Source organism: Austrofundulus limnaeus, unplaced genomic scaffold, assembly GCF_001266775.1.
Source record: "Austrofundulus limnaeus strain Quisiro unplaced genomic scaffold, Austrofundulus_limnaeus-1.0 Scaffold5, whole genome shotgun sequence".
In the NCBI taxonomy this organism is placed as follows: Eukaryota; Metazoa; Chordata; class Actinopteri; order Cyprinodontiformes; family Rivulidae; genus Austrofundulus; species Austrofundulus limnaeus.
Window position 1 is genome coordinate 3,625,972 of NW_013952407.1, and position 19,036 is coordinate 3,645,007.

Sequence of the window (19,036 nt, forward strand, 5' to 3'; positions counted from 1 at the left end):
AAAAAAAAAAAAAAAAAAAAGAGAAGACTTCCTATAACAACATGACATTAAGTGGCCTTTCAGCAGAACCAGAAAACCCTCTTTGAGCTCAGGTCCAGGTGTGCCTGTGACCACAGCAAAGCTCCACCATGCTTTAATCAAATTAATGTAATTCAAAATGAATACAACTCTAAGAAGTTATATCACTGATTATGTTAAAGATAAAAGAATAAGGTTAGCCCACAGGGTTGTGACCACACTAAAAAGACCTTTCAAAGTTTTTCCGGGTGCCGTTGAAGGATTGAGGGTTTGTACAAAAAAAATTCTGAAAGCAAAGCCAATCAAAAATATGAAGGGAGCATTAAAAAAGGTTCCTGCAGTGCCCATAGGGAGCAACACTTTCTCCACTGTAACTCCAGAGGTAAAGCGTGCCACAGTGAATTGTGTGTTGTGTGTGTGTTGTAATGGTGCTGGGAAGAGGGAGTGCATGAAAAATACAGCAACTTACCAAAGAAAATATTGAAACCAATTAAGAGAGAAAAAGTTCACTGATATGTTTTCCCAATTATTCTCGTAATGTCAACAGGGTCTTCGTAACATCTTTGTTATTCTCCTGTGTTCAATGCTCTGACGCTTCCCGTGCAACTGGAGGGTAGCAGTCTGCGGTGTACAGGGGGATCCATTGGAAGAAAGGTGGGGGTGAAAGGGAAAATAAATCGTTTTCATAGTTCCCGTGGTGGGGCTTTTAAGAGGAACTGAACAGCTCATTACTGCCACGACTGTGGGGGAAAGTTATTAACCTCAGCCAGGTCTTGCACAGCTGARCCTCTGTGGGTGTAGGTCAGTTTGATCCTCATTCGTAGTTGTTGCTGAAATTTTGTAAACGTGATGGGAGATTAGAAAACAGGAAATTTCACATGGGCCTTCAATGCGTGTAGAAGAACTCACCTTCTGTGGGTTGAGGACTCTGATGACTTGTGTGACTGTTCCCTGGTTGAGTGCTGGGACAACATTACTGCTAGGGGAAAGGAGCTGCAGCTGGAATGTCTAATAAACACAGAGATAAAGGTGTTGGATGAAAACATAATGAGAYCCATGAGGAACAAAATTTGATGGATGTTAAATAGAAATGAGTTGGTCACACTTTTCAAAAATATCGCTTGAAAAAAACTCTAAAACTGATAAAGTGCAAAAGAACCATTGTTTATGCTGTTGTTTTCACTGTAGAAGCCACATTAATAAGAAAAACACATTCAGGACATAGTTTTTTATTTTATTAGATTGTAGACTGTAAAAAATGATCAAAATGCAGCTGCAACTTGGTGGAAGAAGGGACACATGGATATTAATCATATTATCCTGGTTCCTTCCTATGTTTGTTGGAGAGATATTCAAAGAACCTATTTGTCTGGTAATACTGTGATGGATGGACAGATTAGATGGATGACAAATTAATCAGTCTTAGTAAGGGTTAGTTTAAGGTGGCATTTTTTTCTATCCATCTCTATATGTTAAAAAGACAAGCTGAGATTCAGAAACACGGTAGCATCTTGCGGCAAGAATGTTAAGTACAACTGGGTATCATCAGGCTAGCAGCAATTTGACAAGACGCGTGAGCAGATGACCAGGACAAAGGAGGTGATGGATACGACAATGGACAGGGATTCAAACACTACAACATGAGGAACGCCAGATGAAATRCAAAGGGTTACAGATGTTTTCTCTTCCCTGCACATCATCAGAATACACCCAGTTAAACACGACACAAATCCAAACAGTTTTATACCCAAGATGCCCATCTCGGAGTAAAAAATAAATAAATAAAAAAATCTGCTGAATAACTAAGTACATTCAATCCCTGATTACTGCACATATTCAGATTTTCATATGCAAAGGCAAGTGACTTCAAGTTAAACATCCAAAATATGCAATACTGGCCTGAGACGACATGATTTGGTACAGTAAATACAATACTGACATTTAGTGACAGATGCTTACCTTTGGTACTGCAGCCTGGAAAACAAAGTCAGTCATGTCCGTTTCCGTTGTGTTGGATGCATGAATAGTGATGACTGCGATGTTTGGGTTGGGGTTAGCTCTCTCAAATGTGAAGTCTATTTTCAGACCATTCTTGTTGTATGCAATTATAGGAGGAATACCTAAACAGATGTTTAGAGTGACAAATGATCACACACAAAAAATAATAATTGTATATTATTATTATTAATACTATGGGTAGGCTATGGGTCATACACAAGAGAAAACATATTTTGTTCCTTGTTACATGAAAGTATCTTAAACTGAAGTAATCTGTTGATATATAGCTTCCAGAAGCAGCACCCTCTCACCTGCAGCTGCAATATCATTAAACAGCGGTTGTGAAGATAGTCCATCCAACAGGAAAGAAGGTTGGGAGGTGGGCACTGAGGGGGCAGGAGTAGGTGCTGGACCTCCTGGGAGGGGGGAAAATTCATACCAGGGTTTAAATGCAGATAGATACACAACATGCATTGTAAATCAAATATTTACCATTAACATTCATATTTTTAYCTTTTCATTAAAACTTAGCAGTATACTGGCACATTCACAAATGGGACACTCCATTAACAACAATATCAAACTAATGGTTAGACTAAGGTCACTGTTTTTATTTTACTTTTAAATGAGCAAAATGATTGTTTATAGTTAACATCTTACCACTTAGTGAGAGGTCACCCAAAAGATCAAGCAGCTCTCCTCCAGCTGAGGCAGGTTTTGTGGGCACTGTATTTGGGATTGCCAGCGCCATATCATTACCTCCRAGCAAGTCTAACAAATCAGTACCCTATGGAGCAAAAAATATTTGGATGGTTAAAATTTTTAATACTTTAATTTTGTCAGATAATTCCACAACCAAATCCTCAAAGAAACTTCTAGAATACAAAATAATGACARACCAGATTATTATATGATTATGTATTCTGTTTACTGGCAATACAGCTCTTTATCAAAATTATTGATAATGTCATCATTTAAACTGGCTTCACCTGGTTTGTTGGTAGGGTGACAGGTGGTGGATGTTTTGGTTCCACGACAGAKGGCTCAGTCTCCCCATTTGTCTGTACAATTTCTGTAGGGCCGTTACTAGCAGTTTTTTCCATAATGGGCATCCGCTCAAGAAGAGCTGATCTATTGTGAAGAACAAGCAACAATTTGGAYCAAACCAAACCAAAATCCAGTTAGTTCCTCAAGAAACTACTGACTTAAAAATGCAATTTTAATACTAAAAGTAGTGAAATATTACCTCATGTGGTCATATTTCTTGAAAAGTGCATTGTACTCRACAGCTCTCTGCTGAAGTTCCACATCAATGCTGCTGCCATATATCGAAACAACCTTCTTGATTCGGCTAAAATTAAATTAAAAAATGAAGTCACGATACTTGTAGGACATCAGAGAGATAAACAAGATTTTTTACCATAACAATATCAACTATCAATAATAAAACAAAATCTGGTTTTGTAATTTCTGAAATAATTGTGGTCACAGTGTTCGATGGCACTGGTGCATCTGTGGCTACCATGTGGCTTACCATCACTGGTGTAAATGTGTGTGTGTGTGTGTGTGTGTGTGTGTGTGAATGACTGCAGTGTACAGTGCTTTGGGGTCCGATAAGTTCAATCCATTTACAATATACCATAATTACTTTCAGATGTTAGATTTATCCTTATTGAGACAATGAAAATTATTTATAATTTATATATTTCCTTTMAAATAATCTGCATTACCTTTATGTGATATTACAACACCTAAATTAGTTTGAAAATAAATCTTGATAATGGGCTCATGGTTACTTCAAACCATCAAACATTAAAGTGAACTTTATGTCAGTGAAAATTAGTAATTTAGACAATTTAACAAGTACAATACTGAATATATTGGGCTGCTCCATGTAACAACTGTGTTAGTGTTAAACAACCCAACATAAGCTATGCTTACATGGACATAAGTAATCGGAATAAACGGCCTGTTGGAATAAAAATGCATCATGTAATCTGATCTGATTTAGTTTGATCGGAATTAATTGGTAATCTGAGAGGAGTGGTTTATGCTGACTGATAATCTGAATGTTGTGCATGTAAACACTTAATAACTCACTTTACACTGCTGAAACGAGTAGATAGCTTCATGATAGCAGTAAGAGCATAACCCCGAGTCACAGGTGTGGACAGGTTTGACACCAGAAGACCTTCCAACACATCCAGAACTTCATCTTCAGTCACCTTTATTTAAAAAAGGAAGAGAGGAAAAGAAATATTGCTACTAAAACATGTGATCCTCAGTTCAGTTGTCCTTGTATGAGTGATCTCTTCTATTGTACCTGGATAGGCTCTTCTTCCTCACACTGCCCTGACACCAGCAGGTCTCCATACTCTCCTATGCACCACGATGCAACCTGCACAAGAGGTTGCTAGAGAATGGAGAGAAAATACAACCAAGTTACCTTTGAACTCTTTGAAATTCAACGTCTTAAATCTAATCACATGCTGGAGCAGAACCATTCTGACCTGTGAAATGTCATCCAGCAATGCTTTGTAAAGTCTCTGAACTGTGTAGGCATGCATCTCCACGCTGTTTGTGATGAGCTGGATAAGGTTGGGGACAGAGTCGTCTCGTACATAGCTTCCTGCCTACAAGAACAGAGATGAAAATGCGACCTTCAAACCAACACAAGATTTGACCCATTTCATCTGAACTGCTCAAAGTAACGCTTGCATTAATATTAATGCGATGAATAAAGGCCCTGAAATGTATTTGTAATATACATACTGTTGTCAGTACTCTCATAATGGTGTCTATGTGCCATCTTTTCGAAGGAGCGTACCTGTAAAAACAAGCGATGTAAAAATACAACAATTCATCACAGAAGACATTTTAAAAGATGAAACAAGCTAAACCACTGTACAAAGAGGAGACATAAGCTGTCAGAATAAAAAGGCATCATCAAGGTCATTCAGACGATGGATCACTCAATTTATCATCAAACAGCTTTTCATTTGCAGCCTAGAAAATACTTTTTTCCTGATAGGAGGTGGTAATCGCACGTTGCTATGCTTACAGCATTCTGAGTATTTTAACTTAAAGCCTAAAATGATGTTATTCAAGACATTAGGGTGCTGAAAGTCCTATTAAAACCCCACAAAAAAGCTGGTTAAAAGGTAGAATATTTGGACATACTTCTCAGCAGCTAGAAAAACTCCTGATGCACAATCTGCTTTGAATTCTGGGTCACAGGAGTCCAGGAAGTAGAGCAGCTCTTTCATCATGCCTCTGATGTTGTTGCCGTTCACCAGGGCAAAGCTCAGTTCCATTGCACGTCTACGTAGCAAAGACAAACAAAAAGGGTTACAATTGCTAAGATTAGATATAAAGACAGAAAAAACTCAAATCGCAGAAATGTGAGTGGCAAGGACAACCTCTTGATGGACACATCCAGGTCTTTTAAACAATCTACGATGGTGCTCCGATGCCTCTGCACTGCATTGTGATCCGTTTGTACCGTCTTTAGTAGAGACGTCAATGCCACATATCTAGAAATGGTTCAAGCATAATCAGTATTAACATTTTAAATTACTTTTTGCTCACAAAGCTAAATAGGTGAATTCAGTGAATTAATTACCTAATGTTTTTGTCGTTGTTAAGAAGGAAGCGACCTAGGATGTTAATGGCCAAAACCTGTGGAGAAAAAGGTCTTTAAACAGAGTAAAAATATTCCAGTCTAGTCAATCTTAAAATCAACTCACCCTCAGTCCACTTTCAGACTTGATGTCCATTATAGTCAGCACAGTTTCATACAAGATTGCATTGCCTACATTTTTACTTGTCTCTGTGTTTGTAGCCACCTGTAGTAAATGAATTATCTGTTACACCGAGTCAATGACCTTTTAAATAGAATTAATGAAGTAGTTTTATTATTCTAACCTGTGCAAGAATGTCATTCATTGCTTCACTGGAGTCGTCATCATTCTTGCCTAAAATTCGCAGTAGTCTCAATATCCGCACCTATTGGATAAACATTCATCAACAATAGCATTGTCTGTTGATTTCATGACTCATTCTTTACTTGTGAACAAAACCCTGAAACATATATCATGCAAAATCCACATTTTAGCTGTTAAATGCATTTTTGTTGTACTTGAGAGTCTCTAGGAGTGCAGAAAAGTTGAATTTAGTCTCTCCTGGTACTGTGTAGATATCTTCATATTCTGTTTGGGTCATATTTTTCAACCCGTTCAGTTTTCTCAATTCTCTTTAACGTTTTCTGAATTATTATAATAATTATTATTGCATCACAGTATTTGTCTGTGAAGTGCTCCAGTAAAAGCTGGAGATCAYGGCAAAATGACTCCCTTAGRACCACATCACCCACAAATAAAAAAACACAAAATCCTGAGGTCACCAAAACCTCTTCCACCCMCTGGTTGCACCAAGAAACCCTGTCCACTATGGAAAACACAACTAAATAAACCAAATCAACGCTTTGGGAGAAAAATATATCAGCAAGACTTACCTGCAGGAAAGGGTCACTTATGCCCGACACATCATGCTCAGGAGAGTATCCAGACATGATTAGGTTCTTCAGGATTCTCACCAACTGTGGAACCAGCTATAAAAAGACCAACAACAAAAAAGAAAAGAAAAAAGAAGGTTTCAGTGCATCTCAAACTGTTTGTGTTCAGCTTTTATACTGTTACAAAACAACAATAAATCACAAAATTTATTTTTAATCCCAAGTGRCCGTGACCCAAGTGTGAGAAGTGAAAAAAAAAAGAGGATTGTCTTGAGGTAATTCAGGTAAACTGTTTGAGTGTCTGAATGATCTGTTTTGCAAAGAAATTAAACGTGCTGATTGTAAAAAAAAAAACCCAACAACATCAAGTTAATTTACATTCCTGTCACTTTCGAACAACATTACACCGTGTATACAGACGCCTCTCTGTACTTAATGGAAAAATTACTAGAGGTAACTTGAGGTAATACATTTGGAAAGCGATGTGCCATTGTGTCCAGCATTAAATTARATACAAGCTTTTCAATTATTTGGGGCCCAGGGCGGTGATAGTTTTAGCATTTAGTCTACAACATGTTTGTAGCCTCTGTTATACCAAATCTAAGTTCCACACAGCAACAACTTATGGGAGGTGCAAAAATGACATTAAAATCTTTTTGGTTTGTGAGTATTAAACGCAGCCATAACATATCCAAGTACTGATTTGGATTTCTAAATTTTTAAATTCTTGTTTAACATGGCACCCCAGTATGCTATGTCTGCTGAATTAACCTGCATCCAGACAAAAATCCACCCCTCTATAACTAAACAGGCCCAATGCAGTTATAACAAGTAATTAAGTGTTAAAGAAAACAATCTGCTCCTAGTGACACCCGTGGCTACCATGTGAGAACACACTCACCAGATTACTTAAAAAAATAACAAATAAAAAGACAGTGACAGAACAGATTGCATGTTAGGAAAATAATGACATTCAAAACAATAGTGATATGTGTATTTGACGAATGGGTCAAAAACTGTTTGATAAGATTCAAAACACTGACATAATAATGATCACTGTACAAGATAAATAAATTAAAATTCTAAATTAAAACAACATGACTTTACTTAAAAACAAATCTGGTTACATCTGGGGTGACTGTGAGGAGTGATTACTATTAACAGCATGCACCAGCTATGAGATCAGAATGTCCTCTTACCTTCTCATTCTAACACAATGCAGGAATTGTAACAAAGACAAATGACAGAAAAAATATGAAGTAGATGTTAGGGAGGGGAAATTGGAAGTCATTCACTTTCAGAGCGCTTAAAATAATGTTCAGATCATGAGCATGAAACGTGCTGCTTCTGGCTTAGTTTTGTGAACACCTAAAGAGAAGAGGTACAGCAACAGTTGAGATACAAAGGAAAAGACAGAGGAAGGAGATCAAGGAAATATTTTGAATGGCGAGGAACCCTGTAGTGCAATCCAAACAGTTTAACATGTTTGCCCATCTCAGTCAGAACAAAATAAGATGTATAACCAAAGGAGAATGAAATGTGACATGAGCTTAAGACAAATGTGTAAGTACAATAATGTGACACACGAGGCAATTTCTTAGTACCTTTCTGAAGTGGGCCAGCATATCAGGACTTCTTTCACACATCTCAGTGAGGAGAACAACAGATGTATGAAGAACACCTTGAGAAACAAAAGCAAAGGGTTACTTATTAAAATGAATACAACTGCAAGGGTTACTTTTTCTGCTTCACTCAGTCAGCAATATTTGTCTTTGTAGAGCTGCACCCCTATGTGGTCCAACTAATTAGCTTTTATAAGAAGGTACCATTATTGTCGCTACTGATAGGCCTATTACGTGGCAACCATTTTGGCCATAAGAATAAGGAAAGCACGGGTGTATTCATGAGGACTGCATTCCTGCTGGCTTGTGTGCATGTTCTACAGAACAATGAGGGCACACAGCAGCACAAGTGGAATGCAGTCTTCATTAATACACCTGTGCTAGCCCTACACTTTCAAGATAAAATGTCCACCGAGACAGGGGTCTATTACAAGTTGTTACTGTTTCAGGGTATTAATTTAATTCAGTGGCTGTGCCTGTGAAAATATGTAGTCTGTTTTACATGTGGCCCAATGATGCACATTATCAACAAGGGAAAAATCCACCAATTTTGTTTTCTGATTTCACAAGACTTACTGGACTTAAATCATTTATAAATTGCTTTTTAAATGCTATTAAAATATTATCAAAAGAAGGCATTAATCCATATGCTGCAGTATCCAGATGTCCAGACAGAAGCCAATAAATGAATGCACCATACAATCAGATGTCAAGATTATTACAAAGAATAATCCTCTCWGCATGACCTGATCTCTATTAGATTAAAAAGTGATTTGAGGGACGAGYTGAAAGCTCCACTGAGAGCACGCAATAGTAAATATTATGAATGACAATCTGAAAAATAAAATTAACTTTATTACAACAAAAGTTTTTTTTAGCAAAGTTTTTAATCTCACTCATTAACCTAAAGAAGCATATGTTACTCAATGGCCAATAAGGTTGGGCAATAGTGGCAAGAGGTTTTATCAGGATTATGTGCTGCATTTAGCCAATAACAATGAGGATTAATAGATGACAACTGCACTTGCAAGAGGCCAACGCTGTAGCCACGGTATGCATTTTCTGGTTTTCCTCATACTTCAGTTTCTGTCAGTGTTTCAGGTGAATAAACACTAGGGATGCACYGATATGAAAATTTCAGCCAATATCGATATCCGACATTAATATTGCTGTTCGATATCTACCAATATTACACAAACACACAAATTATTTATATATAAATGCATAAACACACTTGTGTCTTTTTTCAATACCAYAAACAACGACCAGTTCTGCCTAGCTGCTCAGCATCAATATCCTCATTATGATCAAACAGATACAGCTYSACCAACATCTCCCCTMCCGAAACAGAAACACAAACAGCAACAAGCAGGAAATCAAYAKCGGSCCAGCTTTCCTCACCGGGCTGATACTGATATTCTAAAAAAATTACCAACATCGGCTGATACCTATGTTACTGTTGATATACCATGCATTCCTCGATTTAAGAAGTTCATAGGGTTAGCATTAGTTGCTCTGTGCTGCCTTTCACCACTGGACTCACAGGGGCGCCTGATAGTGAATGTGTCACAACAAAAATACGTCATCACGTGGCACTAATTGYAGTAATTGCAAAGTGGTAAATATTAATTGTTGACAGTTTTTCTGATGAATAATTACARTTTTGCCCAACCCTAATGGCCACCATGTTTTACACGAGTAACCATCACAAGCCTCTATCACAAGAYAGCTCGGTCCAGGACCAACACACGTTCTGTCCCCCTCAAATCAKTCAGAAGACACACAGAGGCAGGGGTCAAAGAGCGCCTGCCTCTGACATCCCTCAGAGCCACCAAGGAAGGTAGTTCAGAGCTGGAAAAGCCGACCTGTATATAAAAACAAACAAAAAAAAACCCTGCGGTGCCGCAGATCAATAACGATGGTGGCACRGTGGTCCAGTTGGTAGAGCTGTTGCATCTTCATGCCGGCCCAGGACTCTTCTGGGTAGAGTTTGCATGTTCTCTCCATGCATGCCTGGGTTTTCTCCCCCACCTCAGATTAAAAACATGACTGTTAGGCTAAGTGGTATCTCTAAATTGTCCCTAGGTGTGAGTGAGAGAGTGAACAGTTGTTTGTCTCGTTTSTATCTATGTGTGGCCCTGTAATGGACTTATGACCTGTCCAGGGTGTACCCTGCTGCTYGCACAGTGACTGATGAAKATGGGCACCAGTGACCCTGAAAGGAAAGAAGCGGGTTAAGAGGAAGGAAGGAGACGAGGATACGAAAGATGGACGGATGGACATTAGTGAGCAACTGCCCCACTCGCAGGATTTAACACCAACAAACAGATTTATTACCGAGGGAATWTTGAAGATGTCACAGCACAGCAACATTGTAGTTAACTTTTAAAAGTTTGAACCACAAAGGCTCGCTACAGTAAGTTAATTCAGTTTGTTTTGTGATTGATAGGAGGCATACGTTGGTCACACATTAAATGTGTTGTGCTCTACTTCRGCCCAGCTGAGTTCTGCTCCACACCTCTTTTGGTTCCGCAGTGGATTCATTTCTGAATGCGTACATGTGAACTGGAACTGGCCAAATTAGATGACTAGGACAAGATATCATCAATGATTCAGCATCTAAGCTAAAAGCATCAAGTCTATACATARAGTCCAGAAAGAGGAACCAACAAAGTAACACTGAGTTAGTATTTTACATAAATTTGTATGAACTTTAGAGGAGATGAGCTCTAGCAAAGAATGAGCATCAATGATACCCATGTGTAATTGACAGTTATTAAAGATAGCTTCATTTGACTGGAGTAAATCAAGTTTAAAACTAAACTGTTCAGCATAGTACATACAAATCTGATTATTCAACTAATAAATTGATTAGAAAACTTTAATGCACAAGACAGAAGATGGAGAGTCTAATAAATACAAACTGCTTGATGAGTGCTCATTTTATAGCCGTGTCATGCCCCTCTTTCATTTATACGTCGTCTGCAAGGCAGTAAGCCAATTATGAATCACAAAATATTCTTTCTTAAATTTAGTATCACTGCGGTATCCTTAAAAATGTTAAGAATACATTATTTTAGCAAGATCATCTCTTTTGGCAGGTGCCCCATCACATGCTGGTACATAAAGCTCAGAGTATATGACAGGCTCATTAGCTCGAGTCTCCTCTGCAAAGGACACAACAAAAAGAGCATAAGCTACCCCAGCTGTTCGTAACAAAGAACCATGAGCGCCAGGAAATAAGATGAAGTCTGCATTTGTGTAGAACAATCTCATTCGCCGCCTCCCCAAAGCAGCAAGTGCATCCTGACAAATTGTTTCCACTTACCGTGGTTCTTCTCGCTCAGCAAGTTTTTTGTGGCTGGAAGGAACATTTCCATGAGTTCTGGGACCTTYCTGATGACATGAACTGCACACAAAGCTGCCTGTAGACAGATATTTCAATTAGACATGAGACAATGCTGAAAAAGAATCTTTTAACTACACCTGCTTAAAAYATCTGCACATGTGGTAATCTCAAATGACCAATCAATACAGAAACACACCTCAAGTATTCATCTTAGGAAACAGTGAAGCTTACTTTTTTCCTTAAGTATGAGTTGGATGTTTTGAGGAGCTTTTCAACTTCTCCTGCCAGGTCACGACACATTTCTGAGGATCCCATGCAGCCTAAAGTGCACAAAGCCAGGCCTTGGACGTATTGTGTGCTGTGATTCAAATCACTGGTGTGGGAAAAAAGCGAGTCAAATAAGCCATGGAAATGCAAAAACACACAAGCAAAGAACAACCATAAATGCTCTAATGGGGATAAGAAGTTATTGTTGTAATTATGATTTGCCTATTAAATAAAAAACAAAAGGTTACTTAGGGGAAATGCCCCTCCCCACCAAGTTTCTGTCTTTGTGTGGGGAGGTGAGCTCAACAATACAAAAGAATTTAAGCCAGTGTTTTGCCTTTCATAAAGACAATAAATGTAACAGTTTACTAATAATCTAAAATGTGCATTTAAATACAGAAAAAATATATAAGTAAGTAGTTTTATAACTTGGATACTTTGTTTACAAATTGTGCAGTTTTTTTTTTTGCATCAGTGTATTTCTATGAAGCTTCTTACAGAATATTTCCAAAGCTTCTTGGTACAAAAAAAAATGCCGATTTTATTATATTTATACATTTATTTTGGTTTTGACTGAGTCTCAACTTTTTTTTCAATAAATACAATTCAATAAATCATCAAATATGAAAAATAAATAGTGATATTTGCATAGATTCTGTAGATTTTGTCTAGTTTGTCTGAATTACTACCAAACACAATATAAACACATTTCAACAGCAGTAAAGGTCGGTTCACAGGTTGTGGCAAACTTACTACGTCTCTGAACAGCGGACAATTAATCATATTGAACTAGTTGGRCATTCACTTACTTTTTAATGCAATTTGTCATTAATAGATGAACATCCTGTCTCTCATCCAACAGCAGCATAGCTCCCAAATAACCTATCCGTTTGTCAGTGAACTTCTGAGATGCAATCAGCTTCAGACACTCCAACTAAAAAAAAGAAAAAAAAGAATGTGGGAAGAAAATGTGTCATAAATTTTTGAAATGGAGATCTGAATGTTGTCCTCTCAGTCGTCTTCAACAAACAGACCTGGCCAAAATGTGCCGGGTAGCCCAACATATGCATATAAAGTAGTTTTGCCACATTTCTGCAACGGTATGTATTGTCTTCCTCTCTGAAGGATGAGCGGATAGCAGCGCACTCTTTCTGGATCATCTCACGCTCCTCTGCCTGGGTCCGTGCTGTCCGGATGGTCCGGATCAGCTCCCGCAGTCTGATCGGAGCTGGCATTGTCTGGAAAACACAAGAGAAAAAAAAAACATGAATTCCCAAAAGACTAGAACATGGACTTCTGAATTAGGACTTTTTTTAAACGCTGCAAAACACCTCAAATATCTCAGATCAAGGAAAAGATCTATTTGGCAAAAACAAACTGTTGAAGAGTGCACATGCAAATAAATATTATATATTTCTGGAGTTCACTCAGAGTAAGAAGGATTTTGTATGTCTAAATTTGTTTGGAAAGAAATACACCTAAACATTTGCATGATAAAGGCTTGAGAGCCACAACAATTTCATCAAGACTCGTCTTCTTTAACAGAATTTAAGAGCTGAGGCAAATGAGAACAGCAAGTGAAATTCAATTCCCCGAACTGAGGAGTGCCTGAGAGCGCATAGGAAACTGCCAGACTTAAATATTCATGAGAATGACGTGCTTAGTTGTGAAAATACGTTTTTGTGTTTTTATACGTGAATGCTGTACTAAGTTTCAACCGATGACTGACAAAAACACTGCAACAAATTACTTTTTATATTCTCTTGGCACAAAAACAAAAGRCACCCATAATTACGACAGCAGCCATTTCAGTTTGATTAACAGGCTACCAGCATCTGTAAAGTCGTTAGAGCAGAGCTAACACTTTCACATACGAACATCATTTAAAGAAAAATTATACTGAACAGTGAATACAAATTTCTAGACACTCTAGAATGCCTTCTTCCTGTTTCAACAAGTAAAATGGCTAAAACAGCAGCAGCCGAATTTGAGCTAGAGAAAGTAAAAGACACGCTGCTGTAGTTGCAACACCAAGCAATAAATCAGAGGAATAAATCTGACTTATGGGTCTTTTTCCAGCTATTACATTTTAAAAACAGAAAAAAGCATGCTAACATTCAGTATATTTCCAAATAATAGAAWGTCCTCTAAATATATAACCAGTGGAGCATTTTGTCTACCTACATCAACACAGGTGAACAACAAAGATGCAAAAATGAAGCAACACGAGCATACTGTCTCACATTTCTTGCAGTTTTCTTGAAGCGTTGCCTGTTGTGGTTTGGATGCAGGTCAACACCATGCAGAGCTGCACACTGTTTCCAACTTTCTTTATGAACATTGTTGAATCATTTATCATCACTCCCTGGTGTTTACAGATTCTGCTCAAAACAACATGTACAAACCCTGTTTACACATATTGTAAAATCGTTGTAAATGCCTGCCTGCATTATTATAAACAGCCTTCATAAACACCTATGTTTTAAAATCGTGTTTGTGTTTAGAAACTGAACTGACAATATCTAGGTATCATTTTGTAGAAGGAAAAACACTGATGGACATATCCTCTCCCTCTGCACTGCAGTCCAGAGAGCATTGTGAGGTTCCAACATATTCTGGAGGAGACGTTTAAAATGACAGAATGCTGTGGCTTTGTGAAAACTTTCTGATTATGAAAAATCTACCAGAATCTTTGCTGGTGTTTCATAAAACCAGTTAGGAACATCTCTATTGACAGTTGCTTGCTTCATTTTGGTTGAAAGGGGGCCAATGTCACATGTTTACAAGACTATTAGCCTTTTTTGTTGTTGTTGTTATTTTGGCATCAAGTGAGTTTTATTCCCCCTGCTTTACTTTTGTCATGGTAACACTTTCAAAGACCTCTTAAATGACCAATAGATGAGTTCTGGTTCCGGGCATTTTGTGGTCCCTGCAAGTGACACGATGCATTTCTGCTCTGTAATGTCCTAACTGATTCATCTTTCTGTTTTGCCAAGTTGATTTATGGATATTCATTCCTTTTATTCAGAAAATGTTAATGCTTTTATTCTCATTTAAGCCTTATTATAAGATTCAAGAATGTCTTATTCTGTTACAGACTATCAGCAGGGTTCTGATTAAAAAACAATTCTGTCCTGATGACACATCCAAGTCTTTAACAGAGTTTTTTTTTTACTGTTTAACCAAAGGGGAACAAAAACTCCCTAACTTTTAATCAAATCAAATGTTACCACTTTTTGACAAGAAAAATAAAAAGTCAGATAGAGACGGGGGGAAAAAAAGAGACATTTTTTGTTGAATGAGGTGGTGGGTTGTGGAGAAGTTAAGAATTAACTTTGATCAAAGAGGAACAGAGAAGGTGGACAGCAAGGCCATACTTTAATAAAACTAGAGAMTTACTGTCTGTCCTAACACCATTTAAATGACCTCAGCTGAATGGACSTAGTGTTTGGCTCCATGAATCCAGACTCTTGCTGTGCTTATAATCAGCATCAAAGGTAATTCTAGCCATTGATGAAAGCTGATTAAATTACAGTTCCATATTTAAGCAAAACAAAACTGCATTCTGCAGCCATCAAAATCCAACAAATCTAATTTTTTTGCTACCATTTCTTATTCTTGTTCTATTAAGCCCATGAAACTAAAACACAGACACAAAAAAAAAAAGACTATAGGTGACTGTAGAATGTGAAATCTATAGTTTGTTTAGGTATTGCACTTCTCTTTAATACAATCACAAGTATGATATAAAACGCATCACGTGTTCAGATTCATATCTAATGTCTATACCTAAACAGCAGATCAACATGGTCACCACAAACAAGAACAGTTCCAAGTAGCTGTGTCAAAATAGCTGAGCATATGTGGGGGGAGGTTTACACCAAACGCCAAAAAAGAAAAAGTTCTGTTCAATAGCAAATCATTTAGGATCTCTAAGTAATCAAACCATTTCTCCTAACAAAGGCAGACCAAAGCAACGTACACACAACCACGATGACAAACAACTTCTCTATGGGTATAGTTTGCAGAATGAAGACAGTGTGAAATGTTTATTAAAATACTTCCTCTTGCAACATTTTAAGACTTCGTTTTATTAGATTCTAATACTTGACAAACGTCGTAAAAACAAGGCTAACCTCCTGTTTACCACAGAGGAGCTCTAACTGACTCTAAGATGTCAGGTTACTTAATCCAATAAAAAACACGACAGGGATGTTCAACAGCTGAGTGACTCACAGGTGTAGTGACAAACCATAAATATGCAGGGATGCTCTATTTTGTATAATTTATAGATCTAATATTAGTGAAATTCATWTTTAAAAAAAGAAAATAACTAAGTGGACCAGTACCTTAACATGGCATACACATTTTTCAACTAAACCTCGCTGGACTTTTGTGAGTTTTGGGTCAGTTAAAGTGGCTGAAGTTGCTTGTTAATTATTAGCTAAACTCAAAGTTAGAGTTAGCATTCTTGACTTTTATTTTCCACAAAGACATATTAGACTTTGATGTTTTTTAACAGCAATTAGTCAACAAGAATAGAATAAGATGCCACTAACGGTGCAGTGATGCCTTTTGAGGATTTGGTGGTAGTTTTTAATCAAACCATAAATGTTTTAAATGTACACTGCAATTTCATGTCCAAATGTGGAGAAAAATAAATCTTGCTAGGTTGAATGCAAAACACAAAGCCTAAATAGATGCAGTAAACCGAGATGATTTATTGGTGAACATAAAATTGTGCAAATTTATTAGTTACAAAGAGACTGTGTTCAAACACAATGCTACTGTGACATAAACTGAACTACACTCTATACAAAACCAGATAATTTTGTGCCATTTTCAATCTAAAACTGAGGTTGTGTGTGTCAGCATCGGAAATTCACTCCATCAGTAAAAGAGAAATACACTTGTGTGAAGCTTGTTTCAACTACTATTGTCCTAATTCCCACACAATCACTTGACAGTCAGTGTTTGACTTGTATCCAACCACTTTGCTTAGTTTAGTTTTATTCCCTTAAAATATAAATATGAAATTTTCAAATTAAACTAACAGAAATGGCATAATTGAATTGTTTTTAGCCCACGTTGTTCTTCAAATATAAGGCAGCCAATTTCATATAAAGCAAATTGTTGTTGTCTGTGTTCTCATTTTAGTRATAACGTTTTTACATTTATACACATCACAGTCTATTATTTTCTAAAGAAAAACAAAAGATTTGGGGGAAACAGTCTGTAGTAGAAATACAATTTAGAACATTTTAATATTAGGCTTGAAGCATGTTGTTTTTTTGTTGACAAGTTTGTAAACAGATACTGTTATAAACTAAACAAAACGCACCCTGAAGGCATCCCATGTGTGTCATGTCCGGTGCATTAATGTAGGACTCAACACTTGTCTGCCAGAAAAGTATTCTTATTGGTGACCAATGCCTACTAAATTTAAAAATGTCAAAAACAAACCTTAAAAATAGCCAGTCAGCTCATAGCACTCATAATATCCTTAACTACGTTTAATGTCTAAATTCACTTTGCAACTTCTTTCTTCAGAGTTACGTGTTTAATGGCAAAACCTAACAAAAGAGAATCAAAATTGATTTTTTTATGAGACAAAGCTAAAAATCCTGGAAGAGACAGCTGGTTGGATTTTCTGCAACGGTGTGGCTGCCAAACGCTGCAATATTAATAAATCATCATCTAAAACAAAATGTACAAGCCAAAAAAAAAAAAATCTGTTGATTGCAACAGCCATCATCAGCTCAATTAAATGATTATGACAGCACTGCATTCACCTGAACCTGTGGAAATTGTGTCAATAAAAGCACTGGGGCTTTATTAAAAGTGAATCTGACAGATCCATAGAAATGGTTGGTGCTGTTTGTCACTTCCTACTTACAGCTGACTTCCCCAACATTAACCTACCTGTTCCAGGTGCAGCACAGAGCATCAGTATGACAAATGTACAATGTTGAAATTGTCTATCKTTGTGCAACCATCTTATTTAGAAAGAAAAATCTACCAYAAAATTACTTTTTCCACACAAAACTTTGGAAAATCTAACTCCACGTCGTCAGCACATTTATGGAAAGTGTTTTCCTTGGCTATCCAAGCCTTAGCTTATAACTACAAAGCTTATATTTAAACAATGAAATAMTTTTTTTATTCCCAAGCTCGCCATTAAAACGTATTAAGACTAAATAGCAAGGGTAGAGCCCACCTATCACTAAGCTAAACGTGCTAACCTGATGTAAACTAGGAACTAAAGGGCAAGGTATCAGTTGGTTACTGTAGCGTGACCACGGCTGATAACGTCCATTTAAATTGGCCGTCAACATCATCAGCATTATTACAAAATTGTCAAGAATGGGGCATTAGTCTGTTTCTATTCACCGGTTGATCAGAACATGATGCAGTTTAGGCCTCAYTGGATTATCAAGCTAGTGAGCAATCCCCAATAGCATTAGCTAATAATTGGAACACTACGGAAACCCAAAAAGAGGTAACCGCTTATGCTCACTTTTAGAACGAAATATATCAACCATAAAATCGGCGTAACAAGTTGTCACGAACTGTGYGAGTTAGCGGACAGTCACACTGCTGCACTGATAACACAGTTAGCCCCAGCTAACTTAGCTGCTGACAGGCACAACCCCGGTGCWCTGAGAGGGCTGCCACTTCCTATGCAGCGCTAACACTCGGGAGTTCACATCGCGGATACACCCAAAACCACAAATTAATATGTACACGTAAAACACTTTCTCCATATTCATGACGACGTGCTATCTCTTCGATGTACTCACAAGCCGTAATGATGCCAGAAAAGAACTGGAATCGTCTCTATTAGCAATGAAGGGAGGAACACACTAGACATGCAAAATGGTGGCTACTCCAGCCTCAGCACATCTACCGCAGGCGGAGGATTACACTGACAGAGGTTGGTGAAAGAAGGTGTATGGAAAATCGGTTTATCATATAATAGTCATACGGGCGCTTCAAAGAAAATGCCTTCTTTAAAAAAAAATAAAAACAGTTCTAGAACGCCATTCCTCTCATCAGCACAAAGAGTAAAAAGAAAAATTATGTAGTTTGTTTTTTGACATTTATCATTTTAAATGAAAAATTTCACATTTTCAAAACTAAACATGCCATTAGGATTACTCATTGTTCAAATTCAAGAAAACGTTTCAAATATTAGTAACTGGTATAATGTTTAAAAGACAGTGTAGTGACAAATATCCATGAAAACAGTTTGGATAAATTATATATATA

At 37.3% G+C, this 19,036-nt stretch overlaps 1 protein-coding gene across 2 annotated transcripts; it reads right to left on the reverse strand.

The window, feature by feature from the left end:
• On the reverse strand, positions 1-18,677 carry ap1g1 (adaptor related protein complex 1 subunit gamma 1). 2 transcript variants are annotated; one of them, XM_014027454.1, is made up of 24 exons: positions 18,568-18,677; positions 12,802-13,005; positions 12,577-12,701; positions 11,732-11,873; positions 11,480-11,576; positions 8,134-8,210; positions 7,729-7,737; positions 6,530-6,625; positions 5,941-6,021; positions 5,763-5,861; positions 5,639-5,694; positions 5,436-5,549; positions 5,197-5,337; positions 4,789-4,843; positions 4,527-4,649; positions 4,340-4,429; positions 4,117-4,241; positions 3,263-3,367; positions 3,006-3,147; positions 2,677-2,803; positions 2,328-2,432; positions 1,978-2,138; positions 928-1,026; positions 1-848 (listed from the first exon to the last, which is right to left on the reverse strand). In XM_014027454.1, the coding sequence occupies exons 2-24, from the start codon at positions 13,000-13,002 to the stop codon at positions 747-749; spliced, it is 2,472 nt and encodes an 823-aa protein (XP_013882908.1). In that variant the 5' UTR covers positions 13,003-13,005; positions 18,568-18,677; the 3' UTR covers positions 1-746. The 2 variants fall into 2 exon arrangements, with proteins under 2 accessions (XP_013882908.1, XP_013882916.1); XM_014027462.1 differs by lacking the exon at positions 7,729-7,737.
• Positions 18,678-19,036: the final 359 nt, after the last annotated feature.